The 26,264-nt window shown below is 35.2% G+C and overlaps 1 protein-coding gene across 1 annotated transcript in view; it reads left to right on the top strand.

Annotated features, from left to right (window-relative positions):
* The window catches only part of LOC142348451 (uncharacterized), a 48,560-nt gene extending 25,200 nt beyond the window's left edge, over window positions 1–23,360 (top strand). The window contains exons 3-5 of the mRNA XM_075399812.1: window positions 17,922–17,974; window positions 18,049–18,084; window positions 23,048–23,360. Of these exons, the coding sequence (XP_075255927.1) occupies window positions 17,922–17,974; window positions 18,049–18,084; window positions 23,048–23,349 (391 nt within the window). The 3' untranslated portion in view covers window positions 23,350–23,360. The remainder of the gene's footprint in view (window positions 1–17,921; window positions 17,975–18,048; window positions 18,085–23,047) is intronic.
* The last annotated feature ends 2,904 nt before the right edge of the window (window positions 23,361–26,264 follow it).

Raw genomic sequence — 26,264 nt, 5'->3', positions numbered from 1 at the left:
TCAGCCAGCTAAAAATTCTTCATAAGCGACTCAATAATGACATCCAATTGAAAAAGTTATAGGAGCAAACTCTCACAACAGATCTTCAAAAATTTTATGTCAAGCCAGTTGAAATGCAGCAGCCAGAACCCGAGAAAATTTGGTACTTGCCTCATCACCCGGTGGTTAATCCAAACAAGCCCGGAAAAGTGCGCAGAGTAGCAAATGCTGCGGCCAAGTTTAAAGGCCAAGTAATGACATCCAATTGAAAGAGTTATATGAGCAAACTCTCACAACAGATCTTCAAAAATTTTAGGTCAAGCCAGTTGAAATGCAGCAGCCTGAACCCGAGAAAATTTGGTACTTGCCTCATCACCCGGTAGTTAATCCAAACAAGCCCGGAAAAGTGCGCAGAGTATCAAATGCTGCGGCCAAGTTTAAAGGCCAATCTTTGAACTCCAATTTGAACACAGGGCCAGATTTGCTGAACAACCTGGTAGGAATCCTACAGAGGTTTCGTGAAAATCCAGTTGCCATTATCTCTGATATTGAAGACATGTTCAAGCAGATAGCAATAAGGCATGAGGAGCATTATGCACTACGCTTTCTCTGGCCCAATGAAGAAATTGTTAACCAATACCAGTTTACCAGACTAATTTTTGGAACAAACTGCTGCCCCTTTTGTGCAATTTTCGTGCTGAACCGTTGCGCAGAAGATAATGCTATTGAATTTCCAAAAACAGTTTCTGCAATCAAAAACTATTTTTACATGGACGACTATATCCATTCTTTGCCATCTAAAGAAGAAGCAATTGAAACCATTAACCAGAATAAAAGTAGCCTTCTTAAAGGTGGCGTTTGCTTGACAAAATTTGTGTCAAACAAACATGAAGCCCTAAAGTTCATTGAGCAAGAAGATCGAGATGAACTGAAAGAGATCAATAGAGTCCTCGGTCAGAAATGGAATACCAGAACTGACTGTTTTCTGATGAAGACAATGGAACCGTTATCCCCGAAATGCAAGTGAGTATACACAAAGGAAAATGTTCAGCTTAGTATCAAACATTTTCGATCCCCTAGGAATTTTGTCCCCGCTAATAATTAGAATCAAAATGCTTTTACAACAAGTCTGGAAGCAAGGCAAGAAATGGGATGAACCACTTCCCACAGAACTTCATTCTAACCTACAAAAAGTGCTCGATAGTTACTTTGCAATGCCTGATATCGAAATTCCCAGATGGTGGAACTCTTCAACGGATCAGGAAAATAGTCACCAGCTCCATGCCTTTGTTGACGCTTCAACTGCTGCATTGGCAGCAGTTGCTCATGTTCGCACCCAAAAACAGGACGAAATCTTTCAAACATCTTTTCTGCTTGGAAAATGCAAAGTTGCACCAATAAACCTAATTAATGTGCCAAATTTAGAACTTGAAGCAGCCGTTTCAGGTACACGCCTCCGCACATTGATACAAACCAAAAGGACATTAAAATTTGAAAAAAAGTCTACTTGTGGACAGTTAGTCTTGTTGTCTTAGATTGGATCAGCTCAACTAAGAAACAAAACGTTTTTGTCTCGAATCGCCTCGAAGAAAACAATCAAAACTGATGAGTGGCATCATGTTCCAACTAATATTAATCCAGCCGACCATGGAGGCGTGGCCCTGAGCCATCAGAAATCCCCCGAGATGGCTTAAAGCACACTGATTTTTGCAAGACACTGAAAGTTCTTGGAAAGATATGAAAAAGATTTCAACCGTGGTTGCCGTAACCAGAAATACAAAAACACCTATCAAACCTGTTCTAGACCCGAACCGCTTTTCAACTTGGAATAAGCTTCTTTTAACCCTCGCAACTGGCTTCAATTTAATTTACAGCTGAGAAGAATCGTTCCAGAAAAGTCAATACACTAAAGAGGATGTTTGTTTATCTCAAAATTTTCTGCTAAAGTTAGCTCAAAACAATGCTTTCTCATCAACAATCAACGCATTAAAAAGCACAAAAGTTAGATGCCAAGAGCAAATTGAGAAACTTAAATCCAATAATTGACCAAAACGGACTCCTGCGATCTAGTTGCCGTCCCTATTTGCTCCAACAGAATAGCAGATCACAAAATGTCCAAAAATCTTGGACGCAAAGGAAAACATCGCGAGACTATAGCTTGAACATGTGCACAGAATTTGTGCTCATCAAGCAACAGAACCGGTCAAAGCATTCGTACAACAACGCTACTACGTCATCGGACTTCGAAAAACACTACTTTCAATAAAATACCGATGTTTTTTGTGTCGCCGTTTTGACACTCACAATATTCAACCAATAATGGCCCCACTTCCTGCATTCCGCTTGCCCACAGAAGAAACCAAATTCCCGTTTGCCAACACAGGACTGGACTTTTTTGGCCCGTTTTATATTGAAGAAAAACAAGGCAATATCGACAAATATTATGGACTTATTTTTACATGCCTCGTTACGGGAGCAGTCCATTTGGAAACATGTCCAGATTTAAATACAGACACCTTCCTCAATGCATATCGACGGTTCACCTGCCGGAGATGCCAACCTGAAAAACGATAACCAGCGATAACGGAAAAACATTTGTCGGCGCCTCCGAAGAGCTGAAGAAGTCGGTTAAAGCTTTAGACAAAGACAAGATTTATAAAGTTGAAGCTGCAGTCAAAACCACATGGAAATTTAACCCGCCGTACGGCCCTCATTTTGGTGGTGTGTAGGAGCGATTGATTCAGAGCGCCAAGAGGACACTCTTGATTATTCTAGGATCTAAGCGTCTCTCCTCCGACATTTTTGAGACAACAATGGTTGAAGTCGAAGCAATTCTGAATTCCAGACCCTTGACAAACGTTGCTGATCAGCCTGAAACGAAAAAACCACTCACTCCTAACCATTTCCTCATTCAACGCCCGTACAGTTCCCTGCCATCCGGAAACTTTGGAGATCAACAGCCAGCTAGTTTCAAGAACTGGAAGCACGTGCACCAGTTGATGAACCACGTGTGGCGGCGCTTGATTAAGGAATACCTGGCGACATTACTCAAGAGACGTAAATGGACAGACAACAACTAGCCTCCTCTGAAAGTTGGAGATATTGTGTGGGTACTCAAAGACTTCACGCTGAGAGGAATCTGCCCCCTGGGAAGAGTTGTGGAAACATCCCCTTGGCGAGACGGGGAAGTACGAGTTGCCAAAGTAAAAACGGCTTACGGCTCGTTCGTGCGTCCGGTCGCCGGCCTCGCACGGGTTTTTTCACCGTAGTTTTTGTAATTCAAATTTTTCGCTCTGGCCTCGGGCAACATGAGCTACATCCACCCCCTTTTATGTTATTACCCTTACAGTATTTACATTTCCAATTATATAGGTTCAGGATATCGGATCAAACAACAATCAAGATGATCTTCAACCCCTGCCCTCTTTCTTGTAGCATGTACCCAATGACCTTGGAAACTCAAGAAAAGCATGACTTTTTTGCTGATGATTAAAACTACCGCCAAAAACTTGAGAGTTACTCTTTCCCGAAAACATCTGACAAGAAGTCGCAACCAAATAAGAGCAACCAAAAGTCTAGAATATATGTTTGATTACAGATTAGAGGGCAAAGAAAATAAAACATGAAAATGGTGTCATGAACCATATTTCCCCCTTTTCAAAAAAGTTTAACTTATTTTTGTCACTGATTCGGTGACGTGATGTTAGAAAATTAGCAACAAAATGTACTGGTTAAATAAATAGTAATTATGAGGTTGTGATTAAATCAGTGTTTATGCACAACTTTGAGTTTTAGGATCAATTAGTAGCTATCTGATTCGGATGTACTAATGCTGTCGCTACCCGCGGTTCTGTGCTAGTAGAGACCAATTCCTAAACATGAGGTTTGGTTTCCGCCGAGATTGTTCCCAAAATTTTGTGTGTCACTGTAGGGGCATTTTTCTCTGATATTGACTGTATACCCTCAATCAGTCTGTTTTGCTGTGCTACTGGATGAAAGTGTGATGTACTTAGTTGCTTATCTGGGTCTGCTGCTGCACAATTGTTTCCTTTCTTTGGTTGTGGAAAGATAGCCGGGCACAAAACAGCCGAATCCTCTGAGTCCGAAAGTTTGTTTACTTCTCGGTAGTTCTGGGTTGTTATTCCTTGGCTTTGCTTGCTCCACTGGCCATATTCATGAAACGGAGTTCACTGGCATTCCAACGCCCAATGCACGCCATACGTTTGAAAGAATTGAGGACACACAGCTAACGTTGTAACTTGGTGAACGATTCAATCTGCTCTCCACCCACTACCTTTCATTACAAGTCCTTAGTGTGCTTAGCGATTTTGTCCGCCGTAACCTTGCAATTAGGTGTTTTCGACCTTCGCTTCGCAAATACGGTTAGGTATTTTCTGCCATCGTTCCAAACTTCGCTATGTTGGACTATCTAACTGTCATTGCTAATTTGTCAAACTCCTTTATGTTAAACAGAATTCGTCATCCCTAAGGGCAGTAGGCCCAAGGGCCAGAACTTCGTAAAACTCTTGCATGTATTTTTCGGTTGTTTTGGGGAGTTTTTTCTCTCCGCGGAATGGAAGTGCCCCGCATTTCTGTTATGATACAAGCATATATTGTCATACATTTTTCAAGCAGATACTCTCGCTGTCTTTTGTTTGCATCCCGAATCTCATTTGTCCGATTACGTTCAACTTCCTCATCACCCGGGCAGCGCTCCAAAACATTCTGCGTGCAAATGAAAATATTGTTCGATAATATTTTTGTATCACAGCTATTTTGGTTCGGTGCTAATATTACTAAAGTCCTACTTGCTTTAAGACCCTAATACGCCTCAAACGGTGAAATTTTAACCTTTTTTGTCAACAAACTCTAAGTTGGTGGACTATAGAATGAATTGATCTTCTTAGATTAAAGGTATTCGTCGCCGCGTAATAATGATTGAATGTGTTCTTCGCAGCGCAATTATAATAAATGTATACAAAATAATTTTCGTTTAATGTCTGATTCAGGCATTCCACAAGGCTTTTTCCTTTCTGATCATTCACTGGAGACTCAATTATTTCAATATTGTTCTGTTCACAGAATGACGTGATTCGCTTAACGATTTGACTTCTAGAGTGGTAAGATATCATTGAGATTGATATTCCGTTTTGTAGTAATTGATTCTTCAGAAACTTTTGAATACTTCAAGTGGCATGTTTGTACTCTTCCGCTGATAAAAATTTGGATAATCTGTCGACTGAAGCCAAAAAATAGAATTCCAGATCCTTTTCATTTTGAATTGGCCGGCTGAAGTCAATTTAAATCTCTTCATTAGGTTCATAACACCTTTTAGTCGGATTACATTTAGTAGTTGGCATAAATAATGTCTAATATTTGCTCATTTTTGATCATGTCCCGTGATTTGCTGTCTGGTTTAAGATAAAGCGGTTCAAACGAAGCCACCACTCATGAACCAGATATCCGTTAGCCCCATGTAGAATTGCTTCCAAACAGGATTTTTTGATCCACTTTGTGATGGCCGTTCTGTCATCCACACATAAGCTCCCGAATTGGAAATGCAGATCGTGGCAGAAGCTTTGGAAGTATGGGTTGATCTGCTTGCAGCGTTATTCCACATCGGCCAAACCACAAACCCACACCTCGACAGGCACTGCATCCTCTGCGTCAACCTGTTCAAGACTCGTTTGGAGAATATCTTTGTCAGTGCGAAGTTCAAAGCTCTGCCGAATCATTAGGAATGTAATATGGATTATCTAAAGCATCTGTCGTAAGCGTTAGTGGTTGGTGGGTGTATGGTTGTTTGTTCATCGTTTAATCATTTTTAATTAAAATTTTTGCATGTTTTACTTTGGGTTTTTTGGTGTTTGAAAGATTTTTATGAATTGATTATTGATACGATTAAATTAGGTTTGAAGATTTATTGACTTTTTGGTAGCAAAAAAAGTGGAATGAAACTGCTTACTGCTTCTGATGTGAACTTTCGGTACGTAATTGGTGTTTGAGGAATTTGAATTTGCGCAACTAGTTGATGAAGCGTGAACACTCCAACTCTCGTCATTTTGCGGCGCGAATGCAGTTTATTAATTCACTTATCTATTACACATAAATTCCTTTTAAAACATTTGAGTCTAATCGCGGAGCGATTTGACCATAAAATTTTTTGTCAAGAGAGACCTTAATCAATTAAAAGAGAGGAGCCTTTAATCAATTCAAAATTTGCCACCACAAAGTAATCGTCGTAGTTGGACGTTTTTGTTGGTTCGTGTTGGGATTCCAAAGAGACATAGTCGACTAATACCATTCTCGTTCCTGCCCGGGTCGAGGTTTGGCGGTGAATTTTCGTAAGAAATGCGGTGAAATGTGGTGAAAAAAAAATAATTTTCACCGCGTATTTCTTACATCTTTTTGCGGTGAATGCGGTGAATCGCGGTGAATTATTTATTTTCACCGCGTCCTCACTATTCTTACAAAAAAGAATCATCCCCACACGGGTTCGAACCTATGACCTCCTGCATGCCATCCACTGCTTAGTCCACTGCGCCGACTGTCACGTACATCTTCAAAATTTCACGTGAACTTAACTCAGATTGATTAAACTTTCAAAATCATATGCGGTGAATTTTTGTAAGAAATGCGGTGAATGTCGAGGTGAATTTTTGTAAGAAATGCGGTGAAATGTGGTGAATTATTTTTTTCACCGCATTCACCGCTTTCACCGCATTTCTTACATTATTTTGCCACAAAACTCGATGCGGTGAATTTTTGTAAATGCGGTGAATTTTGCGGTGAATTTTTGTAAGAAATGCGGTGAAATTTGGTGAATTATTTATTTTCACCGCATTCAACGCAATCACCGCATTTTTTACAAAAATTCACCGCATTCACCGCATTTCTTACAAAAATTTACCCAAAAACCTCGACCCGGGTGGTGGATGTTCGATTTCATGATCTAATGACAAAAGGCGATCTATTCAGCGTGTAAGCCTGCTTTTGTAAGATCTGAATGATCTTCAGTCATTCAGAACAGCGAGCAGTGTTCTATGATTCCTGATTTTTGCAAATTTGGGACCATAATGTAATTTTTAAAACAGTGTATGCTTCTAACTACTCCTGTCTGCCTTAAAATGTTTTAACTTCAGGTTTAGAATTTAAGTGGCAGCCGAGTTTAGAAATTGGGTGTCAAAAGAGTTAGTTTTCCATCCCTTGTGGCCTTAAAACTTCAGCGCTATCCTCAAGCCTTGAAGTGATGCGGCCCATTTTATTAAGGTTTTTAAATCATTTTGCAGCTCAGTTTTTTCGGAGTGATCTTTGTGTTTTTCCGCCATCAACAAAATACTTTACCGATATTTCAGATTAAAGTCTTATTAAGAGGCAAAGTCTCTTAGATTTAGTACAAATTTGGTTACACAGTGGACAGAGCATAGAGGCGATTTCGGCAGCAAAAAAAAGTGGAATGAAACTGCTTACTGCTTCTGATGTGAACTTTCGGTACGTAATTGGTGTTTGAGGAATTTGAATTTGCGCAACTAGTTGATGAAGCGTGAACACTCCAACTCTCGTCATTTTGCGGCGCGAATGCAGTTTATTATTTCACTTATAAACAGAACACAGGGGGGAACTATATACTCAAATGGGTTTTTTTTGTTCAGTCAATTTTGGCCGATCGATATATTCATCGTAGAGAGTTGAGACTGGTATCTTTAGAAAGCTTGTCCAGCGTAGAATATGGAATTTAAAAAAATTTTATTTTCGTTTTTAACAGGGAGATATCGAGGTTTAAACTTACGAGAAAATAGAGTGAATTCTGTTGATTTCATTCACTTTTTTTTCGGAAATTTTTACTAAAATTTCGCCAATTTTGATAAAATTTTAAAAAAATTTCAAAAAAATGTTGTTGATTTTACGTTTAAAGACTAAATATATTGTCGGCTATTTTCATTGAATTTTTTTTTGTCACAAATTCCGGCAAAAAATTTCACAAAAATCATCAAAGACAGCACGAAATAAGTTTCTTTAGTCCACTCTTTATAAATTTCCAGGAAGTGCACACCCAAGCACCACTAACATAATCTTTGTAGACTGAAAAGGGGGCTAATTCCACTTCAACTTCCGTTGAGAGTGCTCTGTAAATAAAACTGCCGTTTTCTGCTAACTTTATTCGTTGATTGTCAAAAACGCAGCATTTATTTTTGATTTTTTAACTAACACAATATCTTTATCAATGACATTCCAAAAATTAAACACTCCTAATGGACAATCAGTTTTAGCATGACGCGTTCTGTACCAATCTTGAACCGTTACAATCCAAAAAAAATTCGGATTGTTGTCAGTCGGTTAGTCGGTTTTTTATTTAAAAAAAATCGATCTTTTTCGTATTAATTAAATAACAGAACATTTCAAATCAAAGCTCACTTGTGATAGGTCCTATTGGCTTCCTGATTAACTCAAAATTATTTTATCTAGTTGATTGCTTGAAAGCTTAGGGTCGATTTGACTGTTAAAATATTTGGTTTTTAAATAAAAATTTGCTTATTGAACTTTGCCTCCATTTTCCTTTTCATTTGATCAACTTGTAGCTGAGTGTCAATAGTCAAAGAGTGCTCCATCTTTCTGCTGAATTCAAAATTAGTCATTATTCTAGTTTTACGCCTTAAGTTATGGTGTTCTGGCTTTGATACTACTAGATTTCACAATTTTTTTAATTTTTAGGTATTTGCCCATTTTTCATGTTTTCTAGTTTTGTCAAATTATCACGTTATTGTCAGTTCATATATATCATTTTTTGCGTTCAAAATAACGCACAATTGATAAATTTTTAATCTTTAAAGATATAGATTGTGGTTACCGCTTCGACAGTACTTTCTCGAAGAATTCAATTGATTTTTTTAATTTTGTCTTTAACTGTCGTTTTTACCTGGTCTTTTTAGTCGTATTTAATTTCCTGTACAATGACCCGGCTTGATTGGCTTTTTTGGAAGAAAAGATGAGCCGATTTTCTGATATTAGAAGATAGATAATGGCTTTCCCGACTTTGAAAACAATTGTTCTCCAAAATGAAAAAAAAACCTTTGAACTTCGCACTTTTGTTCCTTTTATTGTCTGTTTGTTACCTGGTCTCGTTAATTAAAGGTTAAAGATGACATTATTTTTGTCAAGGGAAGGTGTCAAAATTGATTGGTGTCACAAAACCTAATGTTTTTATTGAATTCGTTATGACTTTACTGGCTTCGACACGGGTTTTTCACAAAAAAAAGTAAATTTTTTTTTTGATTTTTGTCATATTTGACGTTCTTTTCTGGACGTTAGACTTGTTCTGGATAATTGCAGGTCTCGACGGTTTCCTTAGGAAGAATAAATGAACCTATTCATTTTTTCATTTTATAATTAATGGCTTTCATTGTTTTGGAAATAAATTTTTTTCGATAAAAACAAGTATTACATAATCTTGCTTTTTTTTCTTTTTGGTCTAATTGTTACCAATCTTCATTAATGAGAGGTCACATAATACTTTTCAAGTGAAAGTGGCAAAAGGGATTGGTGTCACAAAATCTAATGTTTTTATTGAATTCGTTATGACTTTACTGGCTTCGGCACGGGTTTTTCACAAAAAAAAGTAAAATTTTTTTTTTGATTTTTGTCATATTTGACGTTCTTTTCTGGACGTTAGACTTGTTCTGGATAATTGCAGGTCTTGAGGGTTTCCTTAGGAAGAATAAACGAACCTATTCTTTTTTTTCATTTTGTAATTAATGGCTTTCATGTCTTTGGAAATAAATTTTTTTCGATAAAAACAAGTATTACATAACCTTGCTTTTTTTCTTTTTGGTCTAATTGTTACCTATCTTCATTAATGAGAGGTCACATAATACTTTTCAAGTGAAGGTGTCAAAAGGGTTTGCTGTCGCAAAATCTAATGTTTTTATTGAATTCGTTATGACTTTACTGGCTTCGGCACGGGTTTTTCACAAAAAAAAGTAAAATTTTTTTTTTGATTTTTGTCATATTTGACGTTCTTTTCTGGACGTTAGACTTGTTCTGGATAATTGCAGGTCTTGAGGGTTTCCTTAGGAAGAATAAACGAACCTATTCTTTTTTTTCATTTTGTAATTAATGGCTTTCATGTCTTTGGAAATAAATTTTTTTCGATAAAAACAAGTATTACATAACCTTGCTTTTTTTCTTTTTGGTCTAATTGTTACCTATCTTCATTAATGAGAGGTCACATAATACTTTTCAAGTGAAGGTGTCAAAAGGGTTTGCTGTCGCAAAATCTAATGTTTTTATTGAATTCGTTATGACTTTACTGGCTTCGGCACGGGTTTTTCACAAAAAAAAGTAAAATTTTTTTTTTGATTTTTGTCATATTTGACGTTCTTTTCTGGACGTTAGACTTGTTCTGGATAATTGCAGGTCTTGAGGGTTTCCTTAGGAAGAATAAACGAACCTATTCTTTTTTTTCATTTTGTAATTAATGGCTTTCATGTCTTTGGAAATAAATTTTTTTCGATAAAAACAAGTATTACATAACCTTGCTTTTTTTCTTTTTGGTCTAATTGTTACCTATCTTCATTAATGAGAGGTCACATAATACTTTTCAAGTGAAGGTGTCAAAAGGGTTTGCTGTCGCAAAATCTAATGTTTTTATTGAATTCGTTATGACTTTACTGGCTTCGGCACGGGTTTTTCACAAAAAAAAGTAAAATTTTTTTTTTGATTTTTGTCATATTTGACGTTCTTTTCTGGACGTTAGACTTGTTCTGGATAATTGCAGGTCTTGAGGGTTTCCTTAGGAAGAATAAACGAACCTATTCTTTTTTTTCATTTTGTAATTAATGGCTTTCATGTCTTTGGAAATAAATTTTTTTCGATAAAAACAAGTATTACATAACCTTGCTTTTTTTCTTTTTGGTCTAATTGTTACCTATCTTCATTAATGAGAGGTCACATAATACTTTTCAAGTGAAGGTGTCAAAAGGGTTTGCTGTCGCAAAATCTAATGTTTTTATTGAATTCGTTATGACTTTACTGGCTTCGACACGGGTTTTTCACAAAAAAAGTAAAATTTTTTTTTATTTTTGTCATATTTGACGTTCTTTTCTGGACGTTAGACTTGTTCTGGATAATTGCAGGTCTCGAGGGTTTCCTTAGGAAGAATAAACGAACCTATTATTTTTTTTTATTTTGTAATTAATGGCTTTCATGTCTTTGGAAATAAATTTTTTTCGATAAAAACAAGTATTACATAATCTTGCTTTTTTTTCTTTTTGGTCTAATTGTTACCTATCTTCATTAATGAGAGGTCACTTAATACATTTCAAGTGAAGGTGTCAAAAGGGATTGGTGTCACAAAATCTAATGTTTTAAGAGAATTCGTTACGGATTTACGGGCTTCCACAGGAGTTTTTCACAAAAAAAAAGGAAATGAATTTCTGACTTTTGTCACATTGGACGTTCTTTTTGTAGACGTAAGACATATTCTGGCTTATTGCAGTTTTCAAGGGTTTTAATTGGAATAATGGTTGAACCTATTCAAATTTTTCATTTTGTAATTAATGGCTTTTATGTCTTTGGAAAATTTTTTTTTCTAAAAATAAACAAGTATTACATACTTTTGCATTTTTCTTTTTTGTCTAATTGGTGCTTATTTTCAATAATGAGCGGCCACATAATACATCATCGGTGTTCGACGAAGGTGCAATCGAACATATTTTTGGGTTCAAAATATGGCTTTACGGCTTCCAAAGCATTTTCTGGCAAGTTTTAATTGATTTTTAGTTCGTTGTCTATTTGTTGTTCTTTTTGTAACTGCATAAAAAATTGAATACCCAGAGTTCTTAATTCTCGTCTATAGAAGCATTGGTAATTGTAAACCTATGGGATACTTTAGTTGATTCCTAATGGTTATCATTACTTTGAAATTAATTAATTTTTTTTTAAATTCAGCGAATTTTCTTACTTTAAAGTTTCTGTTCTTTTTTGTCTAATTGTTACCAAGCTTTATTATGAACTGGTGAATAACCATTTTTTGGTGAATTACAAGTTATTTTGTTTATTTTCAGTTTTATCGGACGCTATTTTGACTTTGTTATTAAGTTTTGTTTTATAAAACGGACATCAATTTTTTGATGTAATTAATGTCTATTGTTGTTGTTTGATTTTGCCATTCGTCTTCGCTGGCTTTCTTAATATCGGCATATCTCATCAATGTAATGCATCAATTTTTACTCCAATGAGTTATTTTCTTTGGAGGCTGTCTTTTCGTTCATACACCAGTTTTTTTTTTGAAAAATACTTGAATTTTTTGTGTTTTTGCATCTGTTCCTCATTTGGTAGACAATTATGCCAAAATTGTGGATGAGCGAGGTCGGAACTTTATGTGCGATCGCACAATACCGAGCCAATCCTTACGTTTGCTTATGATTGATGAAACCAAGTCTTTCGTCACAATTGAACACACGCTTCTTGTGTCAAGTAACCATGCCATTCTAACGTTTACCATTTTAAAATTTTTAACGTTTACGAGCATTGTGGTGCAATTATACTGATTTCAATTGATTTTGAATTCTTTGTACATTTCCATGCACTTTTTGTCTGTAATCTGGTTGGAATCTTTGGTTTTAAGTTGTTATGTTATTCGCTGAATTTTCTTCTACATTCTCATCATTGTTTACAATACGTAGGACTTTTCGTTTCTCTTTTTGCTGAGATTTTTGACAATATTTGACAAAGTGATTTTGCAGGCACAACTATTAAACGTCTTAGCATGAGCTCTTCGCGTTTGCTATAATGATTACTTTGAAAATTTGTTAAATTTAACCAATAGCTATTTTAGTGTACTGTCTTAGAGAATGCCGTTTTTTAATAACGTGCTAACAGTGCCATGTCGTACACGCATAATGTACATTTGCCAATGACTTGATTCGCGCTGAATGGTTCTGAAATGGCAACCGAAATAAACCAACTATTTAACATATATGATTCCGATTTCGGGAAGTGAATTTGTAGATGTTAAATTGTAGATGTCAATCGTAGATCTACCTTCAGTTGATCGAGAAGTTACAAGAAATATGGGCAATGGTTTTGAAGTACTGGGTGCCGCAGTCGGATCACCTGAATTTGTTTCTTCTTACCTGCAGAAACGTGTTCAGAAGGTTGTGTCGCTCTTGGAAAATTTGAGTTATCTGGATGATCCTCAATGCGCTCTCGGCATACTTCGTTATTGCCTAGGGACACCAAAGTTAGTCTACTCTATACGCACTAACACGCCGACAAGACATCTGATCGATGTTTTAAAAGTTTTTGATTCCAGCCAACGGGATGCGTTAGATCAAATAATAGATGCTGTCACCTCTGACAATGCGTGGTTGCAGTCAACTTTGCCAATAAACAGTTCAGGCCTCGGAGTGCGACAATCGCAAGAGCAGTTCAGAGCCGCATATGTGGGCTCAGTGATAGCATCTGATGACTTGGTTCAGAAAATTACAAACCAGCGCGCGTCAGACAGTAGAGTTTTTAAGGAACTTTATGCAAGCCTTGAACCTTTCAACTTAAATTCCTACACACAGAAGAAAATTCAAGAAGCTGCTAAGAAGCTGCTAAGAAATCAGTCGTCAAACAGGGAGAAGGCAAGACTGCAATCACTCTCTTTGCCTCATTCCGGCGCATGGCTTGCGGCACTTCCAGTTCCTGCCTTAGGTCTCCATATGTGTCCCAGTGAATTTCAAATTAGTGTCAAATACAGACTAGGTATTGCAGTTTATGCCCTTACTGCAGGTCTGGGACCCTTGACATTTTTGGTGACCACGCCGTCATCTGCCCCGGAAGAGGGGATGCAATTTCTCGGCATGACAGGATTCGTGACCGTTTTGCATCAGCTTGCTCTGCAGCTAATTTGTCCCCAGTCATAGAAAAACGGAACCTTATTGCAAGAAACGGTTCTCGCCCTGGCGACATATTCCTGCCTTCATGGAAATCAGGTCGTCCAGCTGCTCTAGACGTCACCGTAACTTCTCCACTGCAACCAAACATTATAAATCATGCGGCAGAGAAGTCTGGTTACGCGATTGAAGCAGCCGAAGAGCGAAAGTATGCACAACACGAAAATGATTGCTCTGAGCAAGGAATTTTGTTTGTTCCCCTTGCTGTTGAGTCATTGGGTGGTCTGTCAGTGACTCTCAAGAAAGCGTTAAAGCGCATAGCCCTGTTAGCTGACAGCAGGAATTATCAGTCGCAAGGACATGCTATCGCTTTTGATAGATTGGCTCAGTCGGTTTCCGTTGTGATTGTACGAGGATCGGCTACAATGTTGCTTGCACGAGTCCCGTAACCCCAATTTTTGCAATATTTTTGGACAAATTCTATTTCCGCAAACATTGTGAACTCCAAGAAAAAAGGAGTCTTTTGAGAAGCGTCACCCAATGAGAGGGGACCTTCGTTTTTGTAAATATTGTCTCACCCAATGAGCGGGGAGAACATAAATAATTTTCAAGAGTTCATAGAAGATTGAAACGAGAAGAATTCTGAAACTTAAGGAGAACAGGACTGATGTTATAGAGTGCGATTGAGAAGAGTGAAGAATTCTTCAACAAAAAACACACTTATTTGAACCTTTAATGAGCAAAAACTTTTGATTCCGAATCAAAATTTGATAACAAAGATTTGTATTAATTCATTAATTGTTTAATTCCAATTCTATTTCAATATTTGTCATTATGTCTAAAGCGAAAAAATAAAGACAAATGCCAGGCATACTTTGGATTTAACTGAAGTTATAAATCCACACAGCGAAAAGATATGAACGAACTAGAAAATTGAATGAAGTCTAGGACTACCAACAGAAGAGTGAACTTAAATAGAAGACAAACCTTTTAAGAACAGAGGACACAACTTAATGGATATGAACAATTACCGTATTTCCCCCTTTTCAAAGAAAAATAAGTTTAGCTTATTTTTTCACTGTTTCGGTGGCGTGATATTAGGAAAGTGGCAACAATTTGTACGGGTTATAAAAATGATTTAAAAAATTTAAGTTTTAGGATCAGTTGTAGCTTGACCGGATTTCTTATGATAGCACTAACACTTCTCTACAATGAATATATCATTATGACAAAGTTGACTCAACAAAATCAAGCTCTGGTGACCACGTAGTCGCCCCTAACTCACCCGCTAAGGTGGTGCCGTGGCAAAAGTTTCATGAATGATAGCTCTGTCTACATTTCCAATTTCTAAACTCCATAAATGTATTTTAACAATGATTGTCTAGTTTTGATGGCTTAAAAATTCATTTCAACTTCTGAATTGCTTTTCTTGCTTATTAATTCGCAGCTTGACCTGTACTTATCACTCAAGTCTGACTTAGAATGTTGAAAATATCATTGTTCCGACCCTCTTGAAGGGGGAGGAACTATATACTCAACTGGGTTTTTTTTTGTTCCGTGAATTTTCGCCGCTCGATATATTCATCGTAGAGAGTTGAGACTGGTATCATTAGAAAGCTCGTCCAGCGTAGAATATGGAATTAAAAAGATTTTTTTAATTGTCGTTTTCTACAGGGAGTTATCGAGGCTTAAACTTCTGAGAAAAGAAGAGTGAATTCGCGTTGTTTTTATTCACATTTTCCGGAATTTTTGCCTAACTTTTCGTCAATTTTGCTAAAATTTGTTATAATTTTTAAGAATAGTGTCGTTGATTTTATTTTTGAAGACGAACAAGCATTTTTGATTGTTTTGATTTAATTTTTTGGTCAAAAAATCTGGATAAACATTTCAAAATTTAGCCTTTTTCATCAACAACAGCACGAAATAAGCTACTTTAGTCCACTATGATTAAATTTGCCTACAGTACACCCCCAAACAACACTCATACAATCTTTGTAGACTCATAGGGGGGCTATTTCTACTTCAGAGTCCGCAGAGAGTGCCTTGTAGTTAAAACTTTGCCGTTTTTTGCTAACTTTACTCGTTGATTATCAAAAATGCAAAATTTATTTTGAGTTTCAACTCAGAAATTATCTATATCTACAACATTCGAAAAATCAATTGTTCTTAAGGGACAATAAGTATTAACAGGGGTAGTTTTGGGCCATTCTTGGACTGTTACAATCCAAAAAAATCGGGTTGTAATCAGTCGGTCTTTTTTTAAAAAAAAAGACTTTTTTTTAATAATAAAGAACAGAACGTATCAAATCAAAGCTCAGGAGTGATAGATCCAACCAATTCGCTTGCTAAACAGCTCCAGGCTAATGCATTTAGTTTTTTAATTGAAAGTTTATGGTCGTTTCTTTTTTAAAAATAATTGACTATTCAATAAATAATGGCTTAATTAACTTTTCCTCTATTTTTTTCATAATTTGTTCAACTTCCAGCTTAGTGTCTGCAAAAAAAGACTGCTTCTTCTTTCTACTGAGTTAACATTTATTCTCGGTTGCAGTTTTAAGCCTGAAATTATTGTTTTCTGGCTTTGATACTACAAGATTTTATATTTTTGTTTGTTTTGATATTTGCCAATTTTTCACGTTTTCTAATTTTGTCACATTATCACATTATTGACAGTTCTCATGTCACCTTATTAGCATTCAATTTAAAGCACAATCAAACATATTAAAATCCTGAAAGATATAAATCATCGTTTTAATGGCCTCGACGCCTCTTTCTTGAAGAAATCAATTGAATTTTTTAATTTTGTCTTAACTGTCATTTATACTTTGTCGTTTCGGTCGTATGAAATTTCTTGTATAGTGATAGCTTTCATTGGCTTTTCATGGAAGAATAGAAAAACCGATATTCTGATATTAGCAGATAGCTGATGGCTTTTTTGACATTCAAACCCATCGTTTTCCAAAATTAAAAAAAAAAACTTTTTTAACTTCGCAATTTTGTTCTTTTTATGTTTCTTTTTGTTACCTAATCTCGTTAGTTGATTACAGGTCAAATATTACATTATGGGTGTCAAGGGAATAAAAGGGATTGGTGTCCCAAAATTTTTTTTTTAAAGATTTTGTTATGACCTTACTGGCTTCGACGCCGCTTTTTCAGAAAAAAAAATTAAATTAATTTAATTTTTTTCATATTTGACGTTCTTTTTGTAGATGCAAGAAATATTCTGGATAATTACAGATCTCGAGGGTTTCTTTTTCATGAAAAAACGACGATATTTAAATAGCTCTTTTTGCAATTAATGCCTTTCATGACATTGAATGTAATTTTGTTTCGAAAAAAAATTAAAAGTATTACATACTTTAGCACTTCGCTTTTTTGTCTACTTGTTACCTAGTCTTACTAATGAATGGCCACGTACTACATTATAGCTGTTTGAAGAAGGCGCAATCAAATATATTTTGAGTGCCAAAATTTGGCTTGACGGTTTTGACATCGTTTTCTGGCAAGTTTCAATTGAAATTTTGTTTGTTCTTTGTTGTTCTTTTTAGCCGCTCTAAAAAATGAATAAGGTCAGGTCCTAATGCCCTTCTATAGAAGCAGTGGTAATCGCAAATTTGTGTTAACATTATTTTATTCCTAATGGTATTTATTACTTTGAAGTTAATTGTTTCAAAAAAATAAGTTAATTTTTTTTACTTTTCTGTTTTTGTTCTTTTTTGTATAATTGTTACCAAACCTTTTTATGGACTGATCGCATATGTTTTCTGGTGATTTATAAGTTATTTTTGTTTAGTTTCAGCTTTATCTGACGGTATGTTGACTTTGTTATTAAATTTAGTTTTTAAGAGGGACATAAATTTTTTGATGTACAGCAATATTACAGCAATCTAATACATCAATTTTTACTCCACTGAGTTATTTGTTTTGGAGGTTATCTTATCGTTCATACAGAATTTTTTGAAAAAGACTTGGGCTTTTTTGGGATTCGCAAAAAATAATTGCGGGGTCGGAACCTTATGTGCCGTTGCACATTACCGAGCCGCCTTGTTTTGTCTATTTCAGAGTCATGCTAGAGCTGGACAAAGTTGTCGAACATCTTGATCTGCTAAGTCTTGGTAAGAAAAACTGATTCATAAACCCATATTCAGTTGTATTACAAGTTGAGTTAGTTCTTGCAATTTTGTTTCAGCGCTCGAGGTCAATTACGATCAACACCATACAATGGGTAAGTTCTTAATACGTGAATTGTGCCACTTTCTCACCTGTGCACATACTTTTATTTTCTCGAAACTAACACTTGTATACGGTAAGTCAGCATCATATTAATTTATGAAGTAACAAGGAGGCTCGTAATGTGCGTACGCGCATAATGTTCCGACCCCCGCTCATCCACCCTCTTAACTTAATTGGCTACCAAATGATGAAGAGATATAAAACTTTCAAAAAGATACATATCGTTAAAAAAAACAACAATGGAAAACAATAATGCCAGACAAGAGGGGTGATAAACTTGTTGTTAATAGACTACTAGAAAGGACAATAATAAAAATCAAATAACAAACATTAATTACGACCAAAATATGATGTTTTAATTAAAAACAGTCACAACGAAACCAAACTCAGATCAGATAAAAACTTAACAAAACAAACTAACTTATACTTCTTTAGAAAAAAATATGCGACTTCTCCTCAATGGGAATGGGTAGAAGGTCGACAAAAAAAAGATTAAAAAGATGCAAAGTTAAATAAAAAACGTTCCTATTTTTGAAAACAATTAATTTCAAAGTGATTAATATCATTAGATATTAACTGAAATCACTAAAATGTGCAACTAAACCTACATGAAAAGCAGTTGAGATCTGTCATGATTCCGTGTACGTCATACGACTACAAAAAGAAGGACAAATACTGGCAAAATTACAAAGTTCAATTAAACTTTGCGCGATTATTGAAGTGAAGCAGTCAAAATCATAAAATTGGCACTAAGAGCATTAAAAACGTTCAATTCCGCCAAAGTTCAATTGAGAAACGTTTTAGTGCTAACAGCACCTGCCACTAATGTTAAAAACAAAGCAAAAAGTTCTTTAAAATGTACATCTTTGTGGTAACAATAGTAACAAAGCCGATGGAATGGTTGAAACCATTTGTTATAAGAATTGAGTTATAGCCCACTGGAAACGGATTTTGACTTGTTTTAAGGAGACTAAGCTTAAAACTGACCGAAAAGTTTCTGTAAAATGGCGAAGCTTAATAATCCAAATATATTTTTGAACAAACATTTTCAAAAGTTATAACAGACATAAAATTTCAAACAAAAAGGATGGGTTAAGTTGCAACGCCTCGGGAGGCCAATTGGGCCTGTCACTAAAGAGACTAAGTCAAGCGACTACAAAAAAACAGCAAACACAGGAAGAAGCGAAAACTTCACAAACAATTTTACGATACCACAGTGTTCAAGGAACTACAATTATGAAATTTTGTTGTCAGGAACTGTAAATCATCGCTTGCTTCTCGTCTGAACATCAGCGGGTCTGCCTTATTAATGAATTACGTGGAAATGACAACAAAATTTTACCCAAAATTGAACAGTATAGAAATCTCGAAAGCTTCTTGTGAAACTAAATGGTCGAACCCATCAGTCAAAACATACAACCAACAGAGAAAAAAGTTTATATCAACGAAAGTAGCTCACATTTCTTATTAGTGAGATCGAGTTACATGGTGACAAAAAAGACAGCAACAAAGATACAGTTGAACAAATACGTTTCTTTAAGTTAATTTGAAAGTCATTAAATCCAACAGCTATAAACATAAGTTTTAAATAGTTTCATTTATTCATCATGGGGTAGCAATAGAGACCTCTAACTAACAGGTATTTGACGTACAACAACAAAAAGATAAAAAAAATGGAAACCAAAAAATTTCACTATATTTTGCGAGAAAACTGTGTTGCCACCAAATTCAAAACTATTCAACAGATAGGTTTAACATATTAAGATCCGCCTTTTTCAACGCTTTGCATTTTTCCAATTACGCCATTTTGCAATTGAACCTGTAAATAGTGTGATAATTTGGCGAAAAAAAAACAAAATTAACTGACAAATTATGCAATTCTGCTTATTGAATATAAATTGGAAACTCGTAGTACCAAAACCATGAACCATTAGTTAAATATAAAACCGTTACAGAAATTGAATTGTAACTCACAAATTGTGGGTTTTTGCCAGTTTTTACTAATACTACGGCACAAGTTGTGAGAAACAAAATAAATTGTGGCAAATTTCAAAAATTGACGACATTTTCTTAAAACAAAATTTATCAAAGATCCAAGAAACATTAGGTAACAAGTGAAACCAGTGTTTAGGTTCACTTATACCTCTAAAATTTCATCGGACCTTTGATTTGAGAGACTAAGTACCTGTACCCCATATAGTATAACTAACAAACGCAAAGCAGTAATTAAAAAAGAAAACTCAGTAACTAAACATACAGAAATTTTATTCAAAAAAAGGCCGCGCCTGATTAAAATCTCAAATTCAATTTAACGTAAGGACCGCTGATGAGATCAAAATCAACCCTGACATTGCTGCACACCTGAAAAAACACTCCGTTGCTCAAATTGTTGTAAAGTAGATTAGTTTTTAGACAATTTTTCATTATATCAAAACCAAATATTGCATTTTATATAATTATAGAGTTTAAAATTGCGAAAAACTGGCAAAATTATAATTCCATAAGACTCTTAAAAACAGCGGGAGTAGAACTATATGTCTGTTGGAAGAATATGACTGCAGATTTAAGGTTTCTTTTTTCAGCAATATTAAAGAAAGCGGGCTAAAAAGCGTATTTGTTCAGATTTTTGACGAAAAAGTCTGAATTTTGATAAATTGAGCATAAATTTATGCCATAAAACTCGGATGGAATTCATCAAACCTCCTCTGTCTTTAAAGATTAAATTCATAACACTACGGTACGGTTAACAATTTTAACCTTTTTTTCGCAAAATTGACGAAATTTTGGTCAAAAATACGGAAAAAGTGAATAAAAACAACGAAATATCGTCTATTATTCACAAAAATTTAAACCTCGATAACTGCCTGTAAACAACAAAAACAAAAAAATCTTTATTTTTCTTTCGTATTCTACGTTGGACGGGCTTTCTAATGATACCCCTCACAACTCTCTACGATGATTATATCTTTCGGCCAAAATTGACTGAACAAAAAACCCATTTGCATATTATAGTTCCTCCCCCACAAAAAGTGGGTTGGAACAAAAATTCAGTGTTTAATAAGAAAATACACCAACTTTTACGAATTATTTGAAATATTCGTTACACCACTGTTTCGCTACGCTAGTAATCTTGGTTACGAGAGATAGTTAAGATGTCTCAATAACAAAAAGAAGACCTACATCAGTTCGTCACAATAAAAAAAGAAGATAATCTCAAAATGGAAGAGATATGTTACCGCGTTTATTCAATATTGATTGGTTGATTATACACCTCAGATCAAAAACATCAGCAAGAGAAGCGAGGTGGATAAGTTGTGAATTCGTGCCAGCTTTTTCTTAACTTTGAAGCTTTTGCAAAGAATCTTTTTATTACCGGGACACCTGGTAAGCAAGCGCTGTGGTTCAAATCAAAATCACAGGTAATCAAAATAACTAGCTCAGGGAGGGTAAACACATTTTACGAAGAACTGCTCAAACTTGGTGTAATTTCTTGTCGAACATTGAATGTTTTGAATTGAATTCTCAAAATTATAGGTTGTTATTAGCTTACTTTAATGTTAAATAATCCCTAACCCTCGCAATTGAAAGTTAAAATACTAATATGTCTAAGAGGACTTTCATATGTTAAAACAGTGTCAAGGCAAAATACCCAAACTCAAAAATATTCAAAATATTTCCAATGTTTGACCCCCATTATTAGATTACTTAAAAGAATAAAAATGCAACAAGACTTACTTGACAATCTTTAAATCGAAGAGAATTTATTTTGCTGTGCTTCGCGCGCGGTAAACAGACAAAAAGGTTGCAAATTAAACAATCCGATATTGTTGTTAACAACAATTCCTTGCAATTTATTCCCAGGGAAAACAGTCATAGAGAAAAGTCAAATTTAACCCCTGGATTAAACGCATGAGTATCAATTAACAAAAGCATTCTTTTGAGTCACTAACAGGGTTGCATGCCATTGAAAGAATATCTTGGTGACTAGACCAATTTTTTGCATTTTGTAATTATCCAAATCTTATGAATTGAAAACAGAACAGACAGAAGCTTAACTCATAGATCATTTTTGATAACTGGTCTTAGATTGCATTTGTCATACTTATTTGGATATTATCATTATCACTATCAAATATTATCATTATTTGTCTGGCTTTGTTTTGTCGGGACACGCTCGTGGGCCATGGTCATCATGTTCATGCCTCAGTGATTTGTGGGACTTGATTTGAAACTATGTCACAACTGAACATGAGATCCAATCACCCGCTAAAGTAGAATAAAACCTACTTGTAATGATGACTTTGCTGATTGATAATCAGAATACTGAACGAAAAGATCACAAAAATAAATACGGTACTATGGCTTTGGTTATTTTTGCTTTAGGTATTTGGGCCCAGCGTAAAAGATTTCTCAATTTTTGTTACCTCTGCTCTTTTAACCACCTGAAATTTAACCACAATTTGTTAACACCCTTCATCCTATTGCCGCGCAACAATTTAGACCCTGCATTGCTTCAGCGTGACTTTTGGAGATCGGTTTGTCATAGTTCTGCATCTAAACTGATTTCTGTTATCTCTGTTTGTAAGTATTCCACCTGAAAGTTTTTGAGATGGCGCCCCCTTTCGTCCTCACGGAGTAACGGAGTATTTTGGTGTTGACACGATCAGAGGATGAAATTGCGGGCTAGTTGACTGAGGTGTGATTATACGGTGTTAAATTATAGGGGCTAAGTAAATCGCGGTGTAAAGAAGTAGAAACAAGTAAAATGTCATGTAACCGATGAAATACATGTTCCTAATTATCCGTATAAATTACGTTCCTTTTCCTTTGATTTTATTAGCCACCCAATAGACAACGTTGAGTTTTTGCCTGGATCTAAACAACAATGTACTCAAATGTGCTTTCGGATAGAATAGATCCTAAGGGAATACCTCAGTTCAATTTGACCATTTCAGAGAAGCAAGAGTTATGTAACGAAGTGTCTGGACAGCTGAGCGCAGCTAAGAAAAAGTGTTACTATTTGACCACTGAGGTGTTATGGAACAGAGGTGTCTCGACCAGTAACATCTCCACTGATTGTCAATTGTTGCACCCGGATGGTGATATGGTGTACATAGAGGACCTCAAAGAGGTATTCGATATGACAGAAGCACTCGATGTTTACGGAAGTAAAATCGCAACTGATACCAGGAAAGAAATTGTTTCCCGAATTTTTTCAGCACTTTTTTTTATGATTTCCTTCAAACGTCAAAAATAGTAACATAGGAAATATTTCATATTTCGCGTACTTTCAGATTACTTCAAATATTTCATTTCAATACGTATTTTCAGACAAGGTTATTGTAACTCCGATATTTTCCCAACCCCCCCCCCCCCCCCACTCAGTGAACAGAATTCGTTTCATTAACATTTGTGAAACAAACTAACCCGAGTTTTGCATTTGGATCATCTATGTATTTGATGTCGCTTTTATCCACGATTTATCGTTTATCGGGGCTCAAGAGAAATTTTTTGTGCATTTCTGCTCCTTTTTTGCAAAACTATGTTTACTAATACTTATTTATTCTTAATTTATTTTTTATTTCTTTATCATAGTTACTAAACTCTTTGGTACGACCATATTTGGACAATAATCATTTTCACGGTTTCAGTCATTATTCAGATACTTGACACCGAAAAAGTAATCTCAACTATTTTGCACCAAAATGTCTTTGAAATTTATCGGTAATATTAATAAGCAAAAAAGTTATCGGGCTGCCCAAATAATGTTCAGTTTGCCCAAAAAAGATTTTAGCTTCGTAGCCTGATTTTACTGTTTTTAGTCTGTTTCCGACAACAAGAGTTCGAGAATTTAATCAAGCAAAAGAAACCAGTATTTCTTTGTTTTTCAGATTTTTCTTTTAACTGAAGCTTTGCCGGCCAAATAGTTGACTTAAAAAGTATCTTCCCATTAAAATATAGCGTTTTCTATCAATTTTCCGAAAAAAATTGTCAGTTCAATTTTTTCTTCAACAAATTCCATTTTTAACCAGTCTTCACTCCTTTCCACAATGTTAACTAAAACAATGATGCAAAGAGTTTAATGTTTAAATACTCTTATATTCAAAGCCTTTGCATAAAAAAACTCAAAAAAAATTTTAATTATTGCCTTTGTTTTTCTTTAAAATCTTTTATATCCATTTGTTCATAACATCTGAAATTAATCAAGGTTTCAAGACATTAACTATAATTCATTGCTAAACTCTGTAATTATTCAGATTAGAACGGCAGAAAATACCAAGAACAGGAAAACCTGAAATTTCCACCGATTATATTCTGAAATATAGTGCCTCAGCAATTTGTCAATAATATCATATAAGCCTCAACCAGTAATCAACCTATGTTATTCCATTGAAAGTTTTTTGAGAGCTCTAAATGCAAAAAGGCAACCAAAAAAATGCAAAATTCAAACATATATTTTGAAAACAATTTTATTCAATGTGAAAAAAATTATCATCAGATGACCAAATTAATTGTCTTCTTCTATTGTTGGGACATGTTAATAAAGTAAGATATACGAAAAAAAAGATTTAAAATTTCTTGCCTTTGAAAAAAAATTAAAATTTATCTTAAGAAAATTTTAAGTTGTAAAAATTCCGTACAGTCAAAATCAATCATAATTTCAATTTTTAAATCTCATTAGAAACCATTGTGATTTGTATTTACTGACGATACAGAATGAGAAACGAGTCCATTCATTAATTTAAACGCTTGCTAAATTAATGCAGGAACCATTTTTCCTACTTTAACGCACCCGAAAATAGTCTGAATCATTTTTCAAAATCAAAATTCTATCTTCAGTTTAGCAGCATTTTGGACAGTTTTTACGCCAAAACTTATGCACTGTTGCTGCTTTTAGAGCTCCTGCAGAAGTAGCAGCAGTGAAAAAAATTAAGCGTGAAAACTGTCCAAATTGCTGCTAAATTGGAGTTAAAGTTTTGAGTTTGACAAAGATTCAGACAGAATATTTTCATGTTCGTCAAAATGTTTAAAAGTGTTGTTGGATTCCTTGATCCAATGTGAACAGGGCGAAAAAACTTCATTGGATTCCTCACTCCAATTTGAACAAAGCAAAAACACAATGCCACAGGTGCAATCCAGATCCTTAGGATTGCACAAAAAACTGGAGAGAAACCAATAATACTTACGCCGCCGCCAAAAAAAGTTAGCAGATTACCGGAAAGTTGAAGCAATAGACCTCCATAACCTTCAGCAGAACTAGAAAAAAGAAAACAGCAAGAAAATAGAGTGCATCTTTTTTTCAGAATCTTTAGAGAAAGGTAAGGAATATAGTTTTCATCTGACACATAAAGGAAAAAACTAGAAGAAACGAACATTGTTAATATTACACTCGTTGTCAAAAGTAAACGCACAAATTGCAGTTTCTCTTGGTAAACTGTCTGTTTTAGAAGCCAGTTTTAGTCAACAAACTTTAGCCGTTTCTTTTGATTTTCATATCAATTGATTCATGATCATCAGAAGTTTAATAGATTTAGAAATCCAGATAGATTTGGGCCAGTTTTCCATAAGCAGCAGAATTTTTAGTTCCACGTGGAATCTGTTGAAAATTCGACCTTGCTCATAAATTTTGTGGATTCACAATGCAAAAACTTGCTTAACATTGTGGAGGCACGCACACGTTGAACAGATTCCGTTGGACTATCAAAGCATCTGCTTGTGGAAAACTTGCCCACTTCTCTCTGGATTCCCTCTACAAGTAAGCTTGTCATTTTTTACATTTCAAAAAAAGAGGTCTTTTAAACGCCTGATGATAATGCAATTGATTGAGAAAAGAAACGGCCAAGGGTATTCATAGTACTAAAAACTGTTTTCTAAAACAGGCAGTTTATCACGTAAAATTGCCTTTTGAGGGCTTACTTTAGTAGTAAGATAATAGGGTACTAAGATAGGGGGGGTTATCCTTCGAATTAATACGTGTGATAATAGGGGGTTATCCTTGGCGGCGCTACATGTAAAACATTTGACTACGGCCGTGCATGGGTGATACATGTAAACTAGCTTTCTTCTGGATACATGTAGGTGGAAATGTGCATTTATGTGGCTAGAGTCATTTTTGAGTGAGCGTTTATAAAATCATATGGCTACCATTGCTACAGTTGATTTGAAGAGTAT

This window comes from Convolutriloba macropyga, chromosome 10 (assembly GCF_964194025.1).
Source record: "Convolutriloba macropyga chromosome 10, txConMacr16.3, whole genome shotgun sequence".
In the NCBI taxonomy this organism is placed as follows: Eukaryota; Metazoa; Xenacoelomorpha; order Acoela; family Convolutidae; genus Convolutriloba; species Convolutriloba macropyga.
Note: the sequence above shows the minus strand (reverse complement) of the source record. Positions and strands in the feature narration are given on the sequence as shown.